General features: G+C 48.3%; 1 protein-coding gene across 1 annotated transcript in view; it reads left to right on the top strand.

Moving 5' to 3' along the window:
- The first annotated feature begins 17,682 nt into the window (after window positions 1-17,682).
- The window catches only part of LOC146009898 (uncharacterized), an 89,047-nt gene continuing 79,257 nt past the window's right edge, over window positions 17,683-27,472 (top strand). The window contains exons 1-4 of the mRNA XM_083150498.1: window positions 17,683-17,832; window positions 19,873-20,022; window positions 22,267-22,458; window positions 23,517-23,595. Of these exons, the coding sequence (XP_083006624.1) occupies window positions 19,945-20,022; window positions 22,267-22,458; window positions 23,517-23,595 (349 nt within the window). The 5' untranslated portion in view covers window positions 17,683-17,832; window positions 19,873-19,944. The remainder of the gene's footprint in view (window positions 17,833-19,872; window positions 20,023-22,266; window positions 22,459-23,516; window positions 23,596-27,472) is intronic.

Raw genomic sequence — 27,472 nt, forward strand, 5'->3', positions numbered from 1 at the left:
ATATTTGAAAACCCATGCAGTTCCTCTTCCCTGCCTGGGGTGTCGCTGTCTGCTGTGGTGTTTCTAGCACAGGTCTGGTTTGCATATCAGTGCTGATATACAGACCACACTGTGCTAGCAGCACTACAGCAGACAGCGACACCCCAGGCATGAGGGTCCCCCTTGGCAGCACGCTACGCAGTGAAACGCATAGTATTTTACATTGCTTTCTCTGCTTGGGTCACGCCTCCTGAATTTGGCTCCACCTCCCTCAGTACCCGGCCCAAGGAAGTCACTACTGTCATGGAAGGACACTAAATGACTGTAATCACCAGTAGGTCAGACATGGCGACTGTTGTGCAAAAATGTATATTTTCACCATTAATACAGATAAGAGACTGACCACAGTCCCCAAAACCCCCATCAAGCAGAGGAAGAGCTCGTTACAATAATCCCCCGGATATCATAACTCTCCGCGCCCCAAAAATGATTACACCCCCAGACAGTGCCCACTCACGCACATGCACACATCTGTGCTCTACTCCTCCCTACATAACAATGCAGACACATTACATACAGCAGAACCTAGGTTACAATTTACACACACACAAAACATAAAGTGGAGAGAGATCATGTGCCAGCCAATGAGCTTCTACCTGCCGTGTTACAGACTAGGTTTGGAAAAATGACAGTTAGGAGCTGGCAGTTTATTACTCTCTGCTTTATCACTTTTTTTTAAAGCTTCGTACATCCGGCCCTACGTGTTGTTTCCGAGAAGGATATAATGTAGGAAGATTGCGCCTAGTTATGGGCCTGACACCATACAGCAATACTGATATCTACACCTGTATGCATTCATTACATACTGCAAACCAGCTGAACCCTTCTCCAGGCCAGTGCTGATGGCTAGTGGTGATGTCACAGTCAGTTAGACAGCGCATTGTGACATCACACACATGGAATAATCAGCTGCTGCCACAGCAACCTCACTTCTCAATACGAGTTGCCAGTGGAAGGAGCTTTTTAGAGAGAGAGAGAGAAAAACTTAAAAAAGAAGACCTACAATTCTCAGCCTGAGACTGTAAATGTCTGTAGGTGGGAAGAGTCCTCCCGGCCTCCCTCTACTCATAGAGGAGGAGATGGCCGAGGAGTCTTATGTACAAATGGTCACTTACCACACTGTGACGTTTGACACCATGTTCACATCCCCTGGTGCAGGAAAGGTGGTCTATTACACAGGGGATGATGAAGAGGAGGAGGATGTCACCGCAGAGATGTATCTCTGTGAGGAAGACCAACATCCTAGCCTCACATACATAGAAGAGGAGGAGATGGCCGAGGAGCCTTATTTACCAATGGTCACTTACTACCCTGTGACTCTTGACACCATGTTCACATCCCCTGGTGAAGGAAAGGTGGTCTATTACACAGGGGATGATGAAGAGGAGGATGTCACCGCAGAGATGTATCTCTGTGAGGAAGACCAACGTCCTAGCCCCACATACATAGAAGAGGAGGAGATGGCCGAGGAGTCTTATTTACCAATGGTCACTTACTACCCTGTGACTTATGACACCATGTTCACATCCCCTGGTGAAGGAATGGTGGTCTATTACACTGGGGATGATGAAGAGGAGGATGTCACCGCAGAGATGTATCTCTGTGAGGAAGACCAACGTCCTAGCCTCACATACATAGAAGAGGAGGAGATGGCCGAGGAGCCTTATTTACCAATGGTCACTTACTACCCTGTGACTCTTGACACCATGTTCACATCCCCTGATGAAGGAATGGTGGTTTATTACACAGGGGATGATGAAGAGGAGGATGTCACCGCAGAGATATATCTCTGTGAGGAAGACCAACATCCTACCCTGACATACATAGAAGTGGAGGAGATGTCTGAAGAGTCTTATTTACAAATGGTCACTTACCACCCTGTGACTTATGACACCATGTTCACATCCCCTGGTGAAGGAAAGGTCATCTATTACACAGGGGATGATGATGATAAAGAGGAGGAGGATGTCACCGCAGCGATGTCTCTAGATGAGGAAGAAAGATCTCCCAGCCTGACATACATAGAAGAGCAACTGCCAGAAGCGGGTGCAGAGACATCACTTCCAACTGCCATATTCTGTACTGGCGATGCCAATGGTGAAGGTGACGGCAGGGAGGCAGTTACATCTGATGCTGGGAAACATCTCCACATGTCCACATGTCCAGCCCCAACATCCCAGACCATGGATATATATATTGCAACCCAAACAGGAGAAGATCTCTGCAGTGGTGAGAAAGGTGACACAGTCACAGTAATCCATGGTACTGATGCAGATAATTACCACCCAGAGGTGAGGGATGGATGGGGGTATAACACCAAGGAGACATCTTCAGGCAAAAAAAGACCTCCCAGCTTCAATCTGATGAGAGAGATCCAGACACTCAAAAATGGTTGCCCTGATGTTCTTGGCACCACCACCAAGAAGACTTCTCCTGGCCATGAAATCCTAGATGAAGCCACCAATGATGTTTCCATGGACAATAATACCAAAGCCTATGTGAAGACCGGGGTCCAGACCAAGCTGGGCAGGAAGTGTAAGAAGGTCGACAATGAGGTAGCCAGAAACATGGCGGCACAGCCCAGATCTGCTTGGGGATGGCTTGGAGCAATGCTGTGTCTGACCGTACATCACCTCACCACCTTACCGGTGTATGGAACATCTCTGTACTAATTATTTACCATCGTACAATACCATCTGTATAACATCTGTATAACATTAATACCAACCGTGTAACATCTAACAAATATATACCATCATAATATAACATCAACAATCGTGTCTGCGTGGTTATTGTTTGTGTCCGTTCTTGCACCCACTGCCATGTATGCTGGTTTTGGTTCCAATCGCCGCTATGTTATTTAGGTATGAGTACAGGGGCCTGGTAAGGTGACAGGGTAATGCCCTGATGCATATGGAGGACTACCCTAAGTTTCCCCCCCCCCCCCCACCCTGTGCTGAGCTGTGGAAGATATCTAATACCACAATAGATTCTGAGTTAATCCAGAGCGCTTTAGATCAAGATGAAATGCGTATTTCTCCTTTTTCTCTTAGGATTCAACCCAAAAAGACACAGAGAAAAACAAATATAGTGTAACACTGTTGATACAATAAGTTCTTTATAAATAAGCCAGGTATAGTAGACGGTTTGACCCGTACCAGAATAATATGTCTACTGTTACCATAGACTTCAGCGTTTAAATTGAAAACCCAGAGTGGATCCTTCTCTTTTCCTTCTTTCCTCCCTGTTCCCCGGAATGTGGTAAACACTCAGAGAGATAAAGAGAAGAGAATCCTCTTGGTGCAATAACGTTTTAATATGCAATAAAAATACAATCACAAAAAGCAGAGATAGGTTTGCAGGACTCTCACCATCTGTATATGTCCACAAAGAAAATTGTAGACAAACAAGGCATAAGTTGGTATACTCAAACAGACGTCCCTGGATGCGATGTTCTGGATGATGGGAGTCCCTTCAGCCACCCCTGTGTCCACAAGCCGCTGACCGGTTTCGATACAACTGTATCTTTTTCAAGGCATGTGGAAATAGTGTGTCCCCTCCGGTATTTATTCCCCTTCTAACAATATTCCTAAACAGGCCTAATTCCAGACATGGATCGATCCTACCATCTAAACATTCTATGAGTACATATCAGACTCTGTCATAGTCCGGTGTGTAAGGTCCATATTTTGGTTATCACTCAGTTCCACACAGGTGCAGCGGTTTCACACGCTGTCTATGCTGCTCCTTCCTGGTTTCCGTGAGGCGGAAGTGACGTTTGCGCTTCAATCGCGCTTCACATCCTAGTTCCCTCAAGGCGGAAGTGACGCTTTCGGTTCATTTGCGTTCCACTTCGCGTCTCCGTGCTTCCTGTGTTCACTGTGCATCTCTCCTATTGTAAAGGAGAGCGGAGCTGTTTTATCTGTGAAATGCTTCAGCGCTCCTGATTCAAAGTGCAATGGTGCCATTAGGAGAATATAAAAGGGGAGAATAAATATGGGAAACATATAAATAACAAGTTATAAAAAATGTAATGAATAATAAAAACATTAAAATACGCTTAAAAATGATATATTCAGAAGAAGAAAAATGGTACATAAAAGAAAAAGAATATGATATAAAATTAAAGAATTATAAAAACCATTTTGTTTCAAAGTCTTTGTTCAAGCCACTCGGTATTAGGGTTTTATAATTGAAAATCACAGACATCTCGCATTTAGCTAATTTTTTTTATAAAATCACCACCCCTCACATTCGGGGTTACTTTTTGGAGTACATAACAGTTTTTTATATCCTTGGGATCACATTGGTGTTTAGATTTAAAGTGCATTGCGAGTGCATGTGTTTCTACCCCCTTACGTATATTGCGGAGGTGTTCCCCTAATCTAATTTTGAAAGGCAGAGTGGTTCTTCCAATGTAAAATTTTGAACAAGTGCATTCAATTGCATAAATGACGTTGGAAGTATGACAAGTTAAAAAATCTTTAATTTTAAAAGGTTTCCCATTTATAGTGATCATATCTATTTTCATTCCAAAAGTGTTTGTGGTATTCTTGCAACCCAAACCATCTCCACACCTATAAAAACCTTTGGACACAATGGATGATTTTTTTGGGGAGGTGGGGTACATACTCTGTACTAATTTCTTCTTTAGATTAGGTGCTCGTCTAAAGATGACACTTGGTGTCTGGGGGATCTCTTTACCTATTATGGGATCTTTTTTGAGGAGGTCCCAGTGTTTTTTTAATATTTTTCTAACCTCTTGATGTTGTGAGGAGAAATCTGTTGTGAACGACCATTTAAAACGATTGGTAGTATCTGTTTGGTCTTTCTTTTTTTCTTTAGGCACCAGAAGATCTTTTCTTTGTAGTGACTCAACCTCCATTATAGTTTGTTGTAAAGTAGACCTATCATAACCACTATTGACGAAACTTTCACCCCCATAGTCCTGTAGTGTCCATGTGTGGTGACCTCAGCATCCCAACAGGAAGTCACCTGCACAGTGATAAATACACAGTAACATACAGAGGGCACAGGACATTAACAGACGGGGGGCACAGAACAGTAACATACGGAGGAGGGGGCACGGGACGGTAACATACGGGGGGCACAGAACAGTAACATACGGGGGGGGGAGCGTTAACACATAGGGGGCACGGGACAGTAACATACAGGGGGGGCACAGGACAGTAACATACGGGGAGGGCACAGGACAGTAACATACAGAGTGCACAGAACAGTAACATACGGAGGAGGGGGCACGGGACGGTAACATACAGAGGGCACAGGACAGTAACATACGGGGGGCACAGAACAGTAACATACGGAGGAGGGGGCACGGGACGGTAACATACAGAGGGCACAGGACATTAACATACGGGGGGCACAGAACAGTAACATACAGAGGAGGGGGCACGGGACGGTAACATACAGAGGGCACAGGACAGTAACTTACAGAGGGCACAGGACAGTAACATACGGGGGGGGGGGCGTTAACACATAGGGGGCACGGGATAGTAACATACAGGGGGGGCACAGGACAGTAACATACGGGGAGGGCACAGGACAGTAACATATGGGGGGGGCGTTAACACATAGGGGGCGCGGGACAGTAACATACGGGGGGGCGTTAACACATAGGGGGCACGGGACAGTAACATACAGGGGGGAACAGGACAGTAACATACGGGGGGCACAGGACAGTAACATACGGGGGGTACAGGACAGTAACATACGGGGGGCACAGGACAGTAACATATGGGGAGGGGACACGGGACGGTAACACATAGGGGGGACACAGGACGTTAACACACAGAGGGGCACAGGACAGTAACATACAGGGGGGCACAGGACAGTAACATACAGGGGGGGACAGGACAGTAACATACGGGGGGTACAGGACAGTAACATACGGGGGGCACAGGACAGTAACATATGGGGAGGGGACACGGGACGGTAACACATAGGGGGGACACAGGACGGTAACACACAGAGGGGCACAGGACAGTAACATACAGGGGGGCACAGGACAGTAACATACAGGGGGGGACAGGACAGTAACACACACAGGTGGGACGCAGGACAGTTACACAGGGGACACAGGACGGTAACACACAGGGGGGGCACAGGATAGTAACACACAGAGGGGCACAGGACAGTAAAACACAGGGGGTACAGGATGGTAACACACAGGGGGGCACAGGATGGTAACACACAGGGGGGCACAGGACGGTAACACACAGGGGGGCGACTTCCGGCTCCGCCCCCGAATGAAGCAGTAGCAGGCTGCGGGAGCTCCGCTGCCCGGGCACCCCACGCTGCACTTAACTCGGCTTTAAGCCTCCACAAAGCCCGCCCGCCACCCCCTGATCCCTGCCTGAGACCCACGCTGCATGAAGCGCTACCTTAGCGCGATGTCCAGCTCCTCCAGCCGCCAAAAGAAGGAGAAAGAGAAGCCAGCCCCGGGATCCAAGATGGCGCCGGACGCCGGGACCCGGAGAGCTCCCTCATCTCCACAAGCCTCTACAGCCAAAAGTGCCTCACCACACAGCTCTCCCTCTCCTACATGTGAGGACCTGGAACCTCTCCGCAGTGAGTATAGACCCCCAGACATTCCGCTGCCACCGCTGACTGCCCCTGTCACATATGGGGACATGGTCGCAGCCATCAGGGCGGCCATTGGTCCCTTGCTAAAGGAACAGACAGCAGACAGTTACAACAGAGAGTCCTCACAACAGAGCAGACTGTGGGTGCAAACTTCGCTGACATAGCAGAACTAAAAGAATCAGCACAGAAAGCCCAGAAATAAATTAATTATTTACACAATAAAGTCCAGGACCTGGAAAATCGTTCCCGCAGATGTAATCTGAGCATAATGGGTCTGCCTGAATCCGTCCAAGGCCAAGCTTTATTTGATTTCATCCGCCTGACCCTCCCTGAGTTACTTCAAATCACAGACAGATGCGAAGACCTCATCATAGAAAGAGCACGCAGGCTTGGCTCAGCTCGGCCACAAGAGGGAGCCAGATCACGTGCTGTAATTTTCAAAACAATCAATTTCCTTCATAAAGAATTAATATGGACTGCCTCCAGAAAGCACAGAGACCTAACTTGGCAAGATCAAAATTTTTTAATATTCCAGGATTTCTCTGCGGTGCTCTCCAAAGCCCACAGAGACTTTGCCCCCACCTGCGCCAGATTAATCAAAGACGGGGTGAAGTTTGCCATGTTATACCCCGCCAGACTCCGCATATTCAAAGGAAATTCCTTTAAGGACTTCAACTCCCATCAAGACGCCGAGGCGTACCTTACGGAGGAAGGCGAAGATGCTGGCCCCTCCCAGAATTGGGCAGACACCCCATCGTAGATCCTGATCAACATGGGCAGATCACTCGCCTCCTTAAATGGCGTTGACTCTAATTGATTTGTTTCTTCGTGTCAACATCTCAGCTAACTTCTCCCCCCCCTCCCACCAATCACCTCTGTGAGGGCCCCGAGGCTGAAAATGCACAATCAAGGAGAACTTGATCATGCAACGCCCAGACACTCCGCCCTCATCCATTCACCTCCCCACTCCCTACTTCCCTCCCTCTGCCTCCTGCATATCCATACCCTCGTCTGAAGAGACTTTGCCCTACCCCAAGGTCGGGATCCAGTTGGCCACTTAAGGAATTTCTACCTCTGGACATGTTGTCCCTGATGCAGTTGCATCTCAGCCCACTGCCACAACCTGGCCTCTAAACCCTCCCCCCCCCACCCCCCAAGACCTTTTTCCTGTGGCGGGCACCGTGCTTTACATTGTTATCCAATTATATGTTTTCTTATAGTTGCGTGCGTGGAGTTGACGCCTAGGTGGAGGAGTCATTCCCGCCCCCTGTCCTACTGGCCTGGACCTCCAAGTTCAGACATGGTCGTTCAGCCCTCTTTTCTGGAAGTCTACCTCTTTCTGTTTGTTTGCCCCCCCTTTCTCCTCCCTATCCACCCCCACTCCCCTCCTCATTGCAGCTATGGGATAATGTTGAATCGTATTCTTAAAGATAATTTGCATATGAAGATTAGGATGTGTCCTTACCCCCCTCTGGTCCCCCCCCCCATGTCATCTTTGACGGTGGGTAGCTGGAACGTGGGTGGGATAAACTCACCTCAAAAGAGGGAACGGATTTTGATGTACCTTAATAAATTGCATGTTGATGTTGTGTGCCTGCGGGAAACCCATCTTACCCAAGCGGAGACGGCCAAGCTCCGGATGCTCAACTGGCAGGTCCTCGCATCCGCTTCCTTCAATTCACGCTCCAGGGGAGTTGTGATCCTGGCGAAGAGACAGATCCCACTAACTGCTGAATCTCTCCACTCTGACCCAAAAGGTAGATTTACCCTCTGCCGTATCACACTAGCACAGTCCCAATATATAATCTTTAATGTATACGCCCCAAACTCATACTCCAGAGAATTCTTCCTAGAAATAATACACATCCTCACCCCCTTCCTACATATGCCCATCATCCTCTGTGGGGGACCTCAACTTGATCTCAGACCCACACCTAGATAAACAAACACCAACTCAACGGCCTCTCCCGAGACTGGGTGTTCCGGCCTTGGCGGAGAGGCTCCAACTAATGGATATCTGGAGAGTGCTCCACCCTACCGAGCGCGACTTCACCTGCCTCTCGGCCTCCGCCGGAACACTGTCGAGAATAGACTATATCCTCCTCTCCTCTAATATATTTTCCTCTGTACTCACAACCTTTATTGAGCTCATCTCATTATCGGACCATGCAGTGGTCTAGACAAAAATCCGCCTTAAGCCAGAACAAAAATCAATCATAACTTGGAGATGCCCCTCCTACCTCCCGGTCTTAGACTCCCTGAAGAAAACCATACATGAGGCATGGGATGATTACGCCACTCACAATTCCTCCATAGAGTTATCAAACCCAGCCCTCTATTGGCAAGCCTCGAAGGCCACAGTGCGAGGAGCCATCATCTCCCATACCGCATCCCAGAAAAAATCTATTGCCCAGGACTTCGCCAAAGCACAAACAGACCTCTCCAATAAATATGACGCATATAAAGATAATCCAAACCCAAATTCTAAATTAGAGTACCAACAAGCTAAGGCTTCATTCGAAGGCCTATTTATCAAATCTGAATCTCTCCACTCCCTAGCTTCGGGAGCCCGATTTCATAGATACGAGAACAAGTCAAGCAAGCTTCTCTCAAACTTATTAAAAGGCCACCAAACCCCATCGATAGTCCATCCGCTTAAACGCTTAGATGGTACGCTAGCGACGTCAACCACACAAATTGCGCAAACCCCATGCGATTTTTATACTTCCTTATATGCTGCTCCCCACGCAGACGATGAACAGGCCAGACAATTCTGGGAAGGCCTAGAAATCCCACAATTGTCCCCCTCTGAGGCTGCCACCCTTTCATCTCCATTCACCCTCGAAGAGGTCCAGAAGGCCATTACAGGCCTTCAATCCGGGAAGGCCCCGGGACCTGACAGCTTCACCCCTGATTACTATAAACTCCTCTCATCCAAAATCTCCCCCACCCTGGTAGCACTGTTCAACCAAATCATGCAGTCTAACTCTGCCCCCCACATTTCAACCTAGCTTCCATTAGAGTCCTTCCGAAGGCAGGCAGAGATCTGTCAGACCCCGGTTCCTACAGACCCATATCCCTCCTGGATATCGATTATAGAATTCTTACCAAAATACTAGCTGAACGACTGAAGGTTGTGCTTCCCTCGGTGATCCACCCTGATCAGACGGGGTTCATCACGGGAAGAAACCCCGCCACGAACATCAGAAAAGTCCTCGCAGCCCTGTATATTTCCCAGGGGGCCATGTCTGACACTCCTATGACAATCCTCTCACTAGATGCTGAGAAGGCGTTTGACATGGTCCTCTGGGACCACTTATTCAATACTCTCCACCGTTTTGCCCATCCAGACCACTTTATTAACCTGCTACGCGCCCTCTATAAGGACTCCTCATCCCGAATTATGTGTAATGGTTCCCTTTCCGACCCTTTCCCTATATCCCGTGGCACTAGGCAAGGTTGTCCCCTATCTCCCCTTCTATTTGCCCTGGCACTCGAGCCCCTTGCTACAGCCCTTCGCCAAACCCCTACTTTTGGGGGCATTCGGGTGGGGAGCGCAGACCTACGTGTCTCTTTATTCGCTGATGACATGTTGTTATTCTTAACCTCCCCACAGCACTCCCTGCCTGAGGCCCTTCAGATTATTCAGTCTTTTAGTTTATTCTCAGGCTACAAAATTAACATCTCCAAGTCTGAGCTCATGATGCTTCGGGGCCCCCCTCCGCTCTTCCCGGCAGAATCTCACTTAGCCTCAATCAAAACCAAGTCCTCCCAGATAAAATATTTGTGAGTGAATATACCAAATCACCTTAACAAACTATACTCATGCAATTTTGACCCTCTTCTGACCTCCATGGCTAGCTCCATGGACTCCTGGACTGGGTTGCCCCTGTCCCTGCAGGGTAGAGCGGAGGTTATCAAATCCATAATACTTCCCCGACTGCTTTATGTCCTTCAGATGCTGCCAGTGAAGATATCCAATGCTGATATTAAACAATTTAACTCACGGGTGACAACATTTTTGTGGAATGGGAAAAGGGCCAGAATAGCTTTACACAAACTAAACCTCCCAAAAGCCTTGGGCGGCTTAAACATCCCTGACCTCAAACTCTACTCTAGAACCTTACTCTGCAGATTCGCGGTGGGCTGGCTTACAGAAATGAGCACTTACTCCGATTATAATCTTGATTGTAGTATAAAATACTGGAGGTTTCCAAGGCGCAAAAGAAAACAGAAAAGCAGCTCAATATAACCAAAAAAACTTGTTCAACCAAAAAAAGTAAGACAATATAAGATAAAACAGGGGTAAGGATATATTCAAGCGCTGTCTGTATGTGTTCTCTTCACTTCTCCCGTCCTCGTGAGTCGATATGCGGAAAAAGAAAAAGAACACAATGTGTGGGACTGTATTTTACTTTTCAAAACATACAGGGGGAATGGAAATAGAACGTACCACACTCACAAGGGGAGTGTGTATTTCAAATACGTAAAGGTATCTTTTTTTTCTGGTGATAGTATAGCCTTCACCAAATCCACCCTGGTGTCCAATGGAAATAGATAGGGCGTACGTTTTCACTCACAGGATCAAGGTGTTACAATACATATAAAGGTTTCTTTTCAAGGCAAGCGTACCAATAACTCACAATTGGCAGGAATTTTCAAAGCACATCTGGGTTTCTTTAGCTTGAAAAATTTATTTTAATGCCAAAAATACAAAAATTAATAAAATACACTAAGACCATGGGTACACTGTAAAAAAATCCAAAGGTGGGTGATGGATGTAGGATGGAACTCACACTAAGTTCTGGCTTTCTGGATCTGCACAACCTCTTTTTAAACTTTGGACCATTCTGTGTTTATGCTGGACATTGAAACAAAGGTACCGGGTGTTCACTCACCGACATCTTTAAACTTATCCGGAGAGTTTTTTGGTGTTTACTTAGTGTGAGTTCCATCCTACATCCATCACCCACCTTTGGATTTTTTTTACAGTGTACCCATGGTCTTAGTGTATTTTATTAATATTTGTATTTTTGGCATTAAAATAAATTTTTCAAGCTAAAGAAACCCAGATGTGCTTTGAAAATTCCTGCCAATTGTGAGTTATTGGTACGCTTGCCTTGAAAAGAAACCTTTATATGTATTGTAACACCTTGATCCTGTGAGTGAAAACGTACGCCCTATCTATTTCTATTGGATACCAGGGTGGATTTGGTGAAGGCTATACTATCACCGAAAAAAAGATACCTTTAAGTATTTGAAATACACACTCCCCTTGTGAGTGTGGTACGTTCTATTTCCATTCCCCCTGTATGTTTTGAAAAGTAAAATACAGTCCCACACATTGTGTTCTTTTTTCTTTTTCCGCATATCGACTCACGAGGACGGGAGAAGTGAAGAGAACACATACAGACAGCGCTTGAATATATCCTTACCCCTGTTTTATCTTATATAATCTTGATTGTGCCTTACTCTCCCCATACTCCCCAGGTGCTTTGTTACACACACCATGTTAGGGTCCGGGGACAACCTTGCTACCCCTACCTCCGTTGCCTCGAACCAGGATTGGCGGACGTGTGCAGAAAGCTAGGCTTCACCAATAATAGCCCCGTTCTAAGGAGCCAGTTAATCTGTCTCCAACCCCGATGCCACCTGGTCTTACAAGAGGACAACACGCCCGCCAAGGCTAGCAGAGAGCAAGGCGGGCTACAGCCATTCCCCTACAGAATCCTCTTCAAACACCTCACACTCACATACAAGGCCATCTCTAATTCCATTGCTCCATATATCTCTAACCTCATCTCCATTCATACACCCTCCCGCCCTCTACGGTCAGCTGACGACTGTTGTCTCTCCTCCACCCTGATCACTGCTTCCCATGCTAGAGTACAGGACTTTGCCCGTGCTGCACCCCTTCAGTGGAACGCACTCCCTCGCTCCATTAGACTCTCCCCGACCTTGCAAAGCTTTAAACGTGCACTGAAAACTCACCTATTCATCAAAGCGTACCCTTCCACTGCATAAACCAGATGGTTCTCCGACCCCTTGCCTGTTTACATCCTGCTATCTAACCACCACCCCCTCGCTTGCACCTCTTGTAATCTGTCTGTCTCCCCTTCCTACTAGATTGTAAGCTCCTCTGAGCAGGGCCCTCTTCCCTCCTGTTGTCACAGCCCACTTCTCTTCACATGTCACTCACAGCTCTCCTATACTCCTACACTCAGTGACCATCTTCGTCCGCATACTCATCTCCATCATTGGCCTCAAGCCTCTAGTTGTATGTTGATTGGGTCCTCACTACTTACATTTAAGCTGTAATGTGTATTGAACTGTGGTGCTCTTTATTTGTACTGTATTTTTGTTATTTATTCAATGTTATGCCAAGTTTTGTCTCCCTGTTTTGTTCCTTTGTACGGCGCTGCGAAACACTTGTGGCGCCTTATAAATAAAATTATAATAATAATAAGGGTATGACTACCTAAACCTACACAAGGCAAGGGGCCCCCGGATACCCGGTGAGGAATACCCAGGGAGACGATAAATGCTATTGTACGTGACAGATCCAGGTAAATCTTAACTGAACGTAACAATACGTGAAGGTGGTATAAATATACACAGATGACTACGCTAATGATAGCAACAATGCTAAGATGATGGTATGCGATCACAGAAAAGAAGGCAACAATGCCCAAACGGTGGAATATAACAATAATACAAAATGGCAACAATGCTCTCAAAGATGGAAAGTAACAACGACACAAAGAATGGCAACACTCCTAGCGGAGACTTAGCTGCAGCAGGGCAAGGATCACGGCACACGGCACGGCTGAGGACGAATCTGGAACCAGGAACACTCAAAAATACCAGTGGGTAATCAGAGCTATAACCGGCGTCTGTTCCCAGCAGACGCCGGCTATTTATTCAAACTTGCCGTCTCTGGCCTGCTGACGTCAGCAGCCAGCTCCGCCGGCCGGATGTTTGGGGAGGTTGCCTGGCAACCTCCCGACGCCGAGCCGCACAGAGGAGGAAGCTCGGGGCGTTGCTAGGCAACGCCCGACGCTTCTCTCCCAGAAGATGGCGGCGCCCGCTACGTCCAGCGGCTCCGGCGCTGCCCACTAACGGCGATGCGCCCGGAGTCGCCTGGACCCTGTAGCGGCGCCTGCCACACCAACATCTAAACTCCCCAAACACATCAACCAAAACCTGTTATTCAGGGACATTCATGCGGCGTGGTGGTCTGTCTCGGTGGCCGTGGGTCACAACCCCCTGGTATCCCCCTTGGCTTCCCGTATGGGGAAATCCTATGCTCCTATGTTACTTTATAGTCCAGTGGCGATGTTACCAGCCGAGAAATATCAATCAAAAGTAGCCAGGGCGTGGTTGACGGACACCTCTTTATTGGTAGATACAGACATGATTTTCAAATACCACCATAAAACCCTCCAAATTTTAAAGTCATCTATCCGCCAGGAGGTTCATTTATAGTCCGTCCACAGAGCTTATATCTCACAACACCAGCGGAGGAAGATGGCTCGTGTCCCAAGTGTCATGCCCAAGGTGCATCCTTCAACCACAACCTCTGGTCCTGCAGGCACATAGCACGGTTCTGGAACAAACTAGTTAGCTACATGAGATATACCTAAAATATTGATGCTAAACTTGATCCCATCCCACTCCTATTTGCTAACTTTGATTCCTGGCCCATCCCTCCCCCGGCTTCCAGGCTCATCCCAATACTCACCCTTACAGTCACGGTGGCGAAAAAGACTATCCTAAATTCCTGGATCAAACCCCACCGCCCCACTGTGACTGAGGTGGAAGCCTTGTTACTAAAATACATGCATTATGATAAGTACGACTTACTTAGACATGCCAACCCCTCTCCTCCCAAAAGATTTGTCTCCACATGGGGACCAATCATCTACAGCCACCCTCTTGCCCAGAGAGCTGAGATCTGTCGACTGCTAGAAATCCCCGTTGAGGTGACTTGACCTGTGACCCTTCAGATCTAACTGTGTCACCCAAGACATGACCTAGCTGCAAACCATCCCCACCCCCTCCCAACCCTTCCACGTTCTATCCTCCCCCCCCCCCCCCCACTATCTCTTATCTTAGTTCCACCTCATAAAAATTAGAAAAGTTTAGGTTTAGGGACGTGCGTCTAGTGTAGATCGAAATTCTTTATATGTTTAATCCGTTGGGCACAGGCCCCAGACTGCGTGTTGCAGCCCACTTTTGGGGTAACTATTGGAATGTATACGCTAATGTTTTTTAAAGCAAAATTTCATATATATGCTTCCTTGGACCCCATGCTTGGGGCACGTGCAAACGTTGTTTTTTGTTATGCTGTACGTCTCTGCTCCTTAATAAACAGAATTTAAAAAAAAAAAACACACAGGGGGGCACAGGACAGAAACACACAGGAAGGACACAGGACGGTAACACACAGGGGGGCACAGGACGGTAATACACAGGGGCACAGGACAGAAACACACAGGAAGGACACAGGACAGTAACACACAGGGGGATACAGGACGGTAATACACAGAGGGCACAGGACAGTAACATGCAGGGGGCACAGGACAGTAACACACGGGGGCACAGGACAGTAACACACATGTGGGGCACATGATAGTAAGACTAGGGAGGGCACAGGACAGTAAGACAAGGGGGCACAGGAAAGTAACACATGGGAGCACAGGATGGTAACACACAGGGGGGCCCTGGGCAGCAACACACAGGGGGAGAACAGGACGGTAACACACAGGGAGCATAGGACAGTAACACACGTGGGGCACATGACAATAAGACGAGGGTGTATAGGACAGTAAGACAGAGAGGACACAGAACAGTAACACAGGTGGGCACAGGACAGTAACACACGGGGGGACACAGGATGGTAACACACGGGGGGACACAGGACGGTGACACACTGGGGGCACAGGACGGTGACACACTGGGGGCACAGGACGTTGACGCACTGGGGGCACAGGACGGTAACACACAGAGGGGCACAGGACGGTAACACACGGTGACTACAGGAAAGAAACACACTGGGGGGCACAGGACGGTAACACACTGTGGGGCACAGGACAGTAAAACACAGGGAAGGCACAGGACAGTAAAACACAGTGGGGGCACAGGACAGTAAAACACAGGGAGGTTGGCACAGGATGGTAACACACAGGGATACACAAGACAGTAACACACATGGGGGAACAGGAGGGTAATACACAGGACAGAAACACAGGATGGTAAGACACGTTGGCACAGGACGAAAAAAACACAGGGGGCACAGGACAATAACACACAGAGGATACAGGACGGAAATACACACACAGGGGATACAGGACGGTAAACCGCAGGGGGCACAGGACAGTAATACGCAGGGGGCACAGGACGGTAACACATGGGGGCACAGGACGGTAATACACAGGAAGGACACAGGACGGTAACACACAGGGGGGCACAGGGCAGTAACACACAGATGGAGAACAGGATGGTAACACACAGGGAGCACAGGATGGTAACACACAGGGAGCACAGGATATTAACACACGGGGCACATGACGGTAACACACAGGGGATACAGGACGCTAACACACAGGCAGGACACAGGACGGTAACACACAGGGGGGCACAGGGTGATTACACACAGGGGGAGAACAGGATGGTAAAACCCAGGGGGGGGGGGGGGGGGCGGCACAGGACGGTAACACACAAGGAGGGCACAGGACGGTAATACACAGGAAGGACACAGGATGGTAACACACAGGAAGGACACAGGACGGTATCACACAGGGGGGCACAGGACAGTAATACGCAGGGGGCACAGGATGGTAACACACAGGAAGGACACAGGACGGTATCACACAAGGGGGCGAAGGACAATAACACACAGGGGGGCACAGGACGGTAACACACAGGGGGGCACAGGACGGTAACACACGGGGGGGGCACAGGACAGTAACACCCAGGGGGACACAGGACGGTAACACCCAGGGGGGCAAAGGACGGTAACACCCAGGGGGGGCACAGGACGGTAACACAAAGGGGGGGCACAGGACCGTAACACAAAGGGGGGGCACAGGACCGTAACACACAGGGGGGGGCACAGGACCGTAACACACAGGGGGGGGGGCACAGGATGGTAACACACAGGGGGGCACAGGACGGTAACACACAGGGGGGTCACAGGACGGTAACACACAGGGAGCACAGGATGGTAACACACAGGGGGGCACAGGACGGTAACACACAGGGGTACAGGACGGTAACACACAGGGGGGCACAGGACGGTATCACACAAGGGGGCGAAGGACGGTAACACACAGGGGGGCACAGGACGGTAACACACGGGGGGGGCACAGGACAGTAACACCCAGGGGGACACAGGACGGTAACACCCAGGGGGGCAAAGGACGGTAACACACATGGGGGGCACAGGACGGTAACACACAGGGGGGGCACAGGACGGTAACACACATGGGGGCACAGGACGGTAACACACAGGGGGGCACAGGACGGTAACACACAGGGGGGGGGCACAGGACGGTAACACACAGGGGGGCACAGGGACAATGAGCACATCACACAGACAGAACAGGGATATCACCACCTGTCAGGGGACATCACCAGCTGTACACAATGTAGCTGGCTGCACAGTGCCACCATAGGCCTCCCAGAATACACACACTATGGGGACACTCACTACCATGGTAACAGGAAGTCTGGTCACTAAGGGGTTACCAGGCAGAGCAGTCACCGCGGGGGAGGGGGGTCCTGCACTCATATACCGCCCCCTATATCACTAATCATCCTCCACACACACAGCTGGGAACCCCAGGCCGGAGCCCTCTGCAGCGGGGACACCTCCGGAGCTCGGGACACGCAACTTCCGGTATGTGCGTTCCACACTACTTCCGCGTTTCAGCAACATACTTCCGGTCTTTGCGGTAAACCCTACTTCCGCGTTCCAACTTATCTCCGGTCTCTGCGGTCCATCACTCAATCAGCTTCTGCGTTCCACTCCAGTCCCGGAAGTCACATGACATCCGGCCTAATACCCGCCCCTTGTGCTACATAACAACCTGGTAGTGTAGTGTCTAGATCCCATGCAGTTTTGGTAATTTTCCCATCATGCCCTGGGTCGGGTCATTGTGGAAAGGAGCAGAGAAGAGACATCAGGTAATTATACAGGGGGAGCAGCCTGTGGTGTCCTGTTATTATTATACAGGGGGAGCAGCCTGTGGTGTCCCGTTACTATACAGGGGGGTCAGCCTGTGGTGTCCTGTTATTATTATATGGGGGAGCAGCCTGTGGTGTCCTGTTATTATACAGAGGGAGCAGCCTGTGGTGTCCTGTTGTTATTATTATACAGAGGGAGCAGCCTGTGGTGTCCTGTTATTATTATACAGGGGGAGCAGCCTGTGGTGTCCTGTTGTTGTTATTATACAGAGGGAGCAGCCTGTGGTGTCCTGTTATTATTATACAGGGGGAGCAGCCTGTGGTGTCCTGTTGTTGTTATTATACAGGGGGAGCAGCCTGTGGTGTCCTGTTATTATTATACTGGGGGAGCAGCCTGTAGTGTCCTGTTATTATTATACAGGAGGAGCAGCCGGTGGTGTCCTGTTATTATTATACAGGGGGAGCAGCCTGTGGTGTCCTGTTGTTGTTGTTGTTGTTGTTGTTGTTGTTATTATTATACAGGGGGAGCAGCCTGTGGTTTCCTGTTATTATTATACTGGGGGAGCAGCCTGTAGTGTCCTGTTATTATTATACAGGAGGAGCACCCGGTGGTGTCCTGTTATTATTATACAGGGGGAGCAGCCTGTGGTGTCTTGATGTTGTTGTTGTTGTTGTTATTATTATACAGGGGGAGCAGCCTGTGGTTTCCTGTTGTTATTATTATACAGGGGGAGTAGCCTGTAGTGTCCTGTTATTATTATACCGGGGGAGCAGACTGTGGTGTCCTGTTGTTATTATACAGGGGGAGCAGCCTGTGGTTTCCTGTTAGTATTATACAGGGGAAGCAGCCTGTAGTGTCCTGTTGTTGTTGTTGTTGTTGTTGTTATTATTATACAGGGGGAGCAGCCTGTGGTGTCCTGTTGTTGTTATTATACAGGGGGAGCAGCCTGTGGTGTCCTGTTATTATTATACTGGGGGAGCAGCCTGTAGTGTCCTGTTATTATTATACAGGGGGAGCAGCCGTTGTTGTTGTTGTTGTTATTATTATACAGGGGGAGCAGCCTGTGGTTTCCTGTTATTATTATACAGGGGGATAAGCCGTGGTGTCCTGTTGTTATTATTATACAGGGGGAGCAGCCTGTAGTGTCCTATTATTATTATTATTATTATACCGGGGGAGCAGACTGTGGTGTCCTGTTATTATTATACAGGGGGAGCATCCTGTGGTTTCCTGTTATTATTATACTGGGGGAGCAGCCTGTAGTGTCCTGTTATGATTATACAGGAGGAGCAGCCGGTGGTGTCCTGTTATTATTATACAGGGGGAGCAGCCGTGGTGTCCTGTTATTATTATACAGGGGGAGCAGCCGTGTTGTCCTGTTATTATTATACAGGGGGAGCAGCCTGTAGTGTCCTATTATTATTATTATACAGAGGGAGCAGCCTGTGTTGTCCTGTTATTATTATACAGGGGAAGCAGCCTGTAGTGTCCTGTTGTTGTTATAAAGGGGGAGCAGCCTGTGGTGTCCTGTTATTATCATTATACACGGATAGCAATCTGTGGTGTCCTGTTGTTATTATTATACAGGGGGAGCAGCCTGTGTTGTCCTGTTGTTGTTGTTGTTGTTGTTATTATTATACAGGGGGAGCCATCTGTGGTGTCCTGTTATTATTATACAGGAGGAGCAGTCTGTGGTGTCCTGTTATTATACAGGGGGAGCAGCCTGTGGTGTCCTGTTATTATTATACAGGGGGAGCAGCCTGTGGTGTCCTGTTGTTGTTATTATTATACAGGGGGAGCAATCTGTGGTGTCCTGTTATTATTATACAGGGGGAGCAGCCTGTGGTGTCCTGTTGTTGTTATTATTATACAGGGGGAGCAATCTGTGGTGTGCTGTTATTATTATGCAGGTGGAGCGGCATGAACCTCTGATAGACTAGGGCTCTATGGCTGGGGTGGACTTACTGGCTACTCCGTGTTACATATCTGTGTTACATGTGCTCTCTGTGACGTGTTATATGTATTATATTTATTCCTAGGGGCTCCAGCTGTGAGGAACCAGAGTCTTTATTACACGTCACACGTTCTGTATTCTCACTGATTCCCTGAGGATGGAGACGGACAGGAGTCCCAGGACTGAGAGGATAATAACTATCACCCTGGAGATCATCTACCTGCTGACCGGGGAGGTGACAGTGACATCACTTATATCTATAGTAATAATACAGGGACATGACCAGGGAGGTGACATCACTTATATCTGTAGTAATAATACAGGGAGGTGACAGTGACATCACTTATATCTATAGTAATAATACAGGGACATGACCGGGGAGGTGACCGTGACATCACTTATATCTATAGTAATAATACAGGGACGTGACTGGGGAGGTGACCGTGACATCACTTATATCTATAGTAATAATACAGGGACGTGACCGGGGAGGTGACATCACTTATATCTATAGTAATAATACAGGGACGTGATCGGGGAGGTGACATCACTTATATCTATAGTAATAATACAGGGATGTGACCGGGGAGGTGACAGTGACATCACTTATATCTATAGTAATAATACAGGGATGTGACCGGGGAGGTGACAGTGACATCACTTATATCTATAGTAATAATACAGGGACCTGACCGGGGAGGTGACAGTGACATCACTTAAATCTATAGTAATAATACAGGGATGTGACCGGGGAGGTGACAGTGACATCACTTATATCTATAGTAATAATACAGGGATGTGACCGGGGAGGTGACAGTGACATCACTTATATCTATAGTAATAACACAGGGACGTGACCGGGGAGGTGACAGTGACATCACTTATATCTATAGTAATAATACAGGGACGTGACCGTGTAGGTGACAGTGATATCACTTATATCTATAGTAATAATACAGGGACGTGACTGGGGAGGTGACAGTGACATCACTTATATCTATAGTAATAATTCAGGAAGGTGACATCACTTATATCTATAGTAATAATACAGGGACATGACCGGGGAGGTGACAGTGACATCACTTATATCTATAGTAATAATACAGGGAGGTAACGGTGACATCACTTATATCTACAGTAATAATACAGGGACATCACTTATATCTATAGTAATAATACAGGAACGTGACCAGGAAGGTGACAGTGACATCACTTATATCTATAGTAATAATACAGGGACATCACTTATATCTATAGTAATAATACAGGAACGTGACCAGGAAGGTGACAGTGACATCACTTATATCTATAGTGATAATACAGGGACGTGACCGGGGAGGTGACATCACTTATATCTATAGTAATAATACTGGGATGTGACCGGGAAGGTGACAGTGACATCACTTATATCTATAGTAATAATATAGGGATGTGACCAGGGAGGTGACATCACTTATATCTATAGTAATAATACAGGGACGTGACCAGGGAGGTGACATCACTTCTGCATATAGTAATAATACAGGGATGTGACCAATGAGGTGACAGTGACATCACTTATATCTATAGTAATAATACAGGAAGGTGACATCACTTATATCTATAGTAATAATACAGGGACCTGACCGGGGAGGTGACAGTGACATCACTTATATCTATACTAATAGTACAGGACGTGACCGGGGAGGTGACAGTGACATCACTTATATCTATAGTAATAACACAGGGACGTGACCGGGGAGGTGACAGTGACATCACTTATATCTATAGTAATAATACAGGGACGTGACTGGGGAGGTGACAGTGACATCACTTATATCTATAGTAATAATTCAGGAAGGTGACATCACTTATATCTATAGTAATAATACAGGGACATGACCGGGGAGGTGACAGTGACATCACTTATATCTATAGTAATAATACAGGGAGGTAACGGTGACATCACTTATATCTACAGTAATAATACAGGGACATCACTTATATCTATAGTAATAATACAGGAACGTGACCAGGAAGGTGACAGTGACATCACTTGTATCTATAGTGATAATACAGGGACGTGACCGGGGAGGTGACATCACTTATATCTATAGTAATAATATAGGGATGTGACCAGGGAGGTGACATCACTTATATCTATAGTAATAATACAGGGACGTGACCAGGGAGGTGACATCACTTCTGCATATAGTAATAATACAGGGATGTGACCAATGAGGTGACAGTGACATCACTTATATCTATAGTAATAATACAGGAAGGTGACATCACTTAAATCTATAGTAATAATACAGGGACGTGACCGGGGAGGTGACAGTGACATCACTTATATCTATAGTAATAATACAGGGACGTGACCGGGGAGGTGACAGTGACATCACTTATATCTATAGTAATAATACAGGGATGTGACCGGGGAGGTGAAGGGGATCTGGCATTGTATATAATGATATATGGTCTTTTCCCCAATACACAGGGTTACACAGTAGTGAGGAAGACATCCGGTGAGTGTGAGACACCCAGCAGCCGCCCCCGTGTGTCAGGAGGACTGAGCAGGACCCAGAGCCCCATCACGGTGCCTCCACCTCACTCACTGATACATGAGAGGCACAATGACCAGAAGATCCTGGAACTCACCAACAAGATCATTCAGCTGCTGACTGGAGAGGTGACTGCTGGGAATGGGACGTTATACAGTAACACCAGGGGATGTGACCAGAGAGGTGACTGCTGGGAATGGGACGTTATACAGTAACACCGGGGATGTGACCGGAGAGGTGGATGCTGGGAATGGGGCGTTATACAGTAACACCGGGGATGTGACCAGAGAGGTGACTGCTGGGAATGGGACGTTATACAGTAACACCGGGGATGTGACCGGAGAGGTGACTGCTGGGAATGGGACGTTATACAGTAACACCGGGGAATGTGACCGGAGAGGTGACTGCTGGGAATGGGACATTATACAGTAACACCGGGGGATGTGACCGGAGAGGTGACTGCTGGGAATGGGACGTTATACAGGAACACCGGGGGAATGTGACCGGAGAGGTGACTGCTGGGAATGGGACGTTATACAGTAACACCGGGGGATGTGACCGGAGAGGTGACTGCTGGGAATGGGACTTTATACAGTAACACCGGGGGATGTGACCGGAGAGGTGACTGCTGGGAATGTGACGTTATACAGTAACACCGGGGGATGTGACAGGAGAGGTGACTGCTGGGAATGGTATGTTATATAGTAACACCGGGGGCTGTGACCGGAGAGATGACTGCTGGGAATGGGACGTTATACAGTAACACCAGGGGATGTGACCGGAGAGGTGACTGCTGGTAATGGGACGTTATACAGTAACACCGGGGGATGTGACCGGAGAGGTGACTGCTGGGAATGGGACGTTATACAGTAACACCGGGGGAATGTGACCGGAGAGGTGACTGCTGGGAATGGGATGTTATACAGTAACACCGGGAGATGTGACTGGAGAGGTGACTGCTGGGAATGGGACGTTATACAGTAACACTGGGGGATGTGACCGGAGAGGTGACTGCTGGGAATGGGAAGTTATACAGTAACACCGGGGGATGTGACCGGAGAGGTGACTGCTGGGAATGGGACGTTATACAGTAACACCGGGGGATGTGTCTGGGTGATGACTGTATCATTGTGTGTGTCAGGTGCCTATAAGGTGTCAGGATGTCACTGTCTATCTCTCCATGCAGGAGGGGGAGTATATAGAGGAACACAGGGGTCTGTACACGGACGTGATGATGGAGAATCACCGGCCCCTCACATCACTGGGTAAGTAGAGACATTTATTGTACAGGGAAGAGCAGGTATGGGCAGAGGCGTAGGGAGGGCGGAGCCACCGGAGCACACGCTCCGGGCGCAGTTGGGGCGCAGGGCGCCGCCCCCCCCCCCCCCCCCCTCCGTAAATGAGAGTCCTGCTGCCCTACACACGCAGGGCAGCCTGCGCCAGCGTGGGCAGGGTGAATATTGCAGCCGGCCACCGCGCTGGCCGAGCTGCTGTGCGGCGCTGAGAGGAAGTAGTCACTCTGTGTGGAGGAGCAGAGACCAGAGCTGGCAGCTCTCTCTGCTTCCCGGAGGCTGGCCCCGCCCCCACACACAGAGCAGCAGGCTCAGTCTGTGTGCATCAGGCCAGCTCTCCGTGTTCCTCTGCCTGCGGTCAGCTGCCCCCTCCACCGCACTGCCAGGTGTCTGCCTCCCTGGAAGGAGCATCAACACTGCCAGGTGAGGATTTAATGGGGGAAAGGGGCTCTGTATAATGTATTACAGTGAAGTGTGTGTACTGTCTGTAATAAGGAAAGGGAAGGGAAGGGGGGGGGGGGGAAGGAAGAAGGGGGAGAGCTAATGTGCACATAATGTAATATAATGGTGTTTGTACTGGATGTAATATGGGGTGGGGGACTGTAATGTAATCATGCATGCACTGGCTGTATTATGGGGTGGATGTAGGTTTTGGTCTAAAACCAAGTGGGCTAAAAGACCTGTATTGTGACAGACAGGGGAGGAGAGGGGGAGGAGTAAGGTACAGAGAAGGGACCCAAATGGACCTTTGCAGCAGATTCTATTACAGTGTCTTATATAGCACAGCAGATTCCGTTACAGTGTCTTATATAGCACAGCAGATTCCGTTACAGTGTCTTATATAGCGCAGCAGATTCCGTTACAGCGTCTTATATAGCGCAGCAGATTCCGTTACAGCGTCTTATATAGCGCAGCAGATTCCGTTACAGTGTCTTATATAGCGCAGCAGATTCCGTTACAGTGTCTTATATAGCGCAGCAGATTCCGTTACAGCGTCTTATATAGCGCAGCAGATTCCGTTACAGCGTCTTATATAGCGCAGCAGATTCTGTTACAGTGTCTTATATAGCGCAGCAGATTCCGTTACAGTGTCTTATATAGCGCAGCAGATTCCGTTACAGTGTCTTATATAGCGCAGCAGATTCCGTTACAGCGTCTTATATATCGCAGCAGATTCCGTTACAGTGTCTTATATAGCGCAGCAGATTCCGTTACAGCGTCTTATATAGCGCAGCAGATTCCGTTACAGTGTCTTATACAGCGCAGCAGATTCCGTAACAGTGTCTTATACAGCGCAGCAGATTCCGTTACAGTGTCTTATATAGCGCAGCAGATTCCGTTACAGTGTCTTATATAGCGCAGCAGATTCCGTTACAGTGTCTTATATAGCGCAGCAGATTATGTTACAGGGTCTTATATATCGCAGCACATTCCGTTACAGTGTCTTATATAGCGCAGCAGATTCCGTTACAGTGTCTTATATAGCGCAGCAGATTCCATTACAGCGTCTTGCATAGCGCAGCAGATTCCGTAACAGCGTCTTATATAGCGCAGCAGATTCCGTTACAGCGTCTTATATAGCGCAGGAGATTCTGTTACAGCGTCTTCTGTAGCGCAGCAGGTTCCGTTACAGTGTCTTATATAGCGCAGCAGATTCCGTTACAGCGTCTTATATAGCGCAGGAGATTCTGTTACAGCATCTTATATAGCGCAGCAGATTCCGTTACAGTGTCTTATATAATGCAGCAGATTCCGTTACAGTGTCTTATATAGCGCAGCAGATTCCGTTACAGCGTCTTATATAGCGCAGCAGATTCAGTTACAGTGTCTTATATAGCGCAGCAGATTCTGTTACAGTGTATATAGCGCAGCAGATTCCGTTACAGTGTCTTATATAGCGCATCAGATTCCGTTACAGTGTCTTATATGTTAGCCACGCCCCCAATTCATTACCGGGGGGGGGGGGGGGGGGCGCGAAATATGACCTTGCTCCGGGCACCGTGGCACCTAGCTACACCGCTGGGTATGGGGGTCCCCTATATACACCCAGCATCTGATAATCACATATATACAATGTACTCAGTCACTGCGTGTCTCCTACAGATGGGCCCAGTAACAGGAATACCCCAGAGAGATGTCCCCGTCCTCTGTATTCCCAGGATAATCACATATATACCATGTAATCAGTCACTGTGTGTCTCCTACAGATGGGCCCAGTAACAGAGATACCCCAGAGAGATGTCCCCGTCCTCTGTATTCCCAGGATAATCACATATATACCATGTCCTCAGTCACTGCGAGTCTCCTACAGATGGTCCCAGTAACAGAGATACCCCAGAGAGATGTCCCCGTCCTCTGTATTCTCAGGATAATCACATATATACAATGTCCTCAGTCACTGTGTGTCTCCTACAGATGGGCCCAGTAACAGGAATACCCCAGAGAGATGTCCCCGTCCTCTGTATTCCCAGGATAATCACATATATACCATGTCCTCAGTCACTGCGTGTCTCCTACAGATGGGCCCAGTAACAGGAGTACCCCAGAGAGATGTCCCCATCCTCTGTATTCCCAGGATAATCACATATATACAATGTCCTCAGTCACTGTGTGTCTCCTACAGATGGGCCCAGTAACAGGAATACCCCAGAGAGATGTCCCCGTCCTCTGTATTCCCAGGATAATCACATATATACCATGTCCTCAGTCACTGCGTGTCTCCTACAGATGGGCCCAGTAACAGGAGTACCCCAGAGAGATGTCCCCATCCTCTGTATTCCCAGGATAATCACATATATACAATGTCCTCAGTCAATGTGTGTCTCCTACAGATGGGCCCAGTAACAAGAATACCCCAGAGAGATGTCCCCGTCCTCTGTATTCCCAGGATAATCACATATATACCATGTAATCAGTCACTGTGTGTCTCCTACAGATGGGCCCAGTAACAGAGATACCCCAGAGAGATGTCCCCGTCCTCTGTATTCCCAGGATAATCACATATATACCATGTCCTCAGTCACTGCGAGTCTCCTACAGATGGTCCCAGTAACAGAGATACCCCAGAGAGATGTCCCCGTCCTCTGTATTCCCAGTATAATCACATATATACCATGTCCTCAGTCACTGTGTGTCTCCTACAGATGGGCCCAATAACAGGAATACCCCAGAGAGATGTCCCCGTCCTCTGTATTCCCAGGATAATCACATATATACAATGTCCTCAGTCACTGCGTGTCTCCTACAGATGGACCAGTAACAGGAATACCCCAGAGAGATGTCCCCGTCCTCTGCATTCCCAGGATAATCACATATATACCATGTCCTCAGTCACTGTGTGTCTTCTACAGATGGGCCCAGTAACAGAGATACCCCAGAGAGATGTCCCCGTCCTCTGTATTCCCAGGATAATCACATATATACCATGTCCTCAGTCACTGTGTGTCTCCTACAGATGGGCCCAGTAACAGGAATACCCCAGAGAGATGTCCCCGTCCTCTGTATTCCCAGGATAATCACATATATACAATGTCCTCTGTCACTGCGTGTCTCCTACAGATGGGCCAGTAACAGGAATACCCCAGAGAGATGTCCCCGTCCTCTGTATTCCCAGGATAATCACATATATACCATGTCCTCAGTCACTGTGTGTCTCCTACAGATGGGCCCAGTAACAGAGATACCCCAGAGAGATGTCCCCGTCCTCTGTATTCCCAGGATAATCACATATATACCATGTACTCAGTCACTGCGTGTCTCCTACAGTTGGGCCCAGTAACAGGAATACCCCAGAGAGATGTCCCCGTCCTCTGTATTCCCAGGATAATCACATATATACCATGTCCTCAGT

Source organism: Crinia signifera, chromosome 6 (assembly GCF_055691185.1).
Source record: "Crinia signifera chromosome 6, ASM5569118v1, whole genome shotgun sequence".
NCBI classification, from domain to species: Eukaryota; Metazoa; Chordata; class Amphibia; order Anura; family Myobatrachidae; genus Crinia; species Crinia signifera.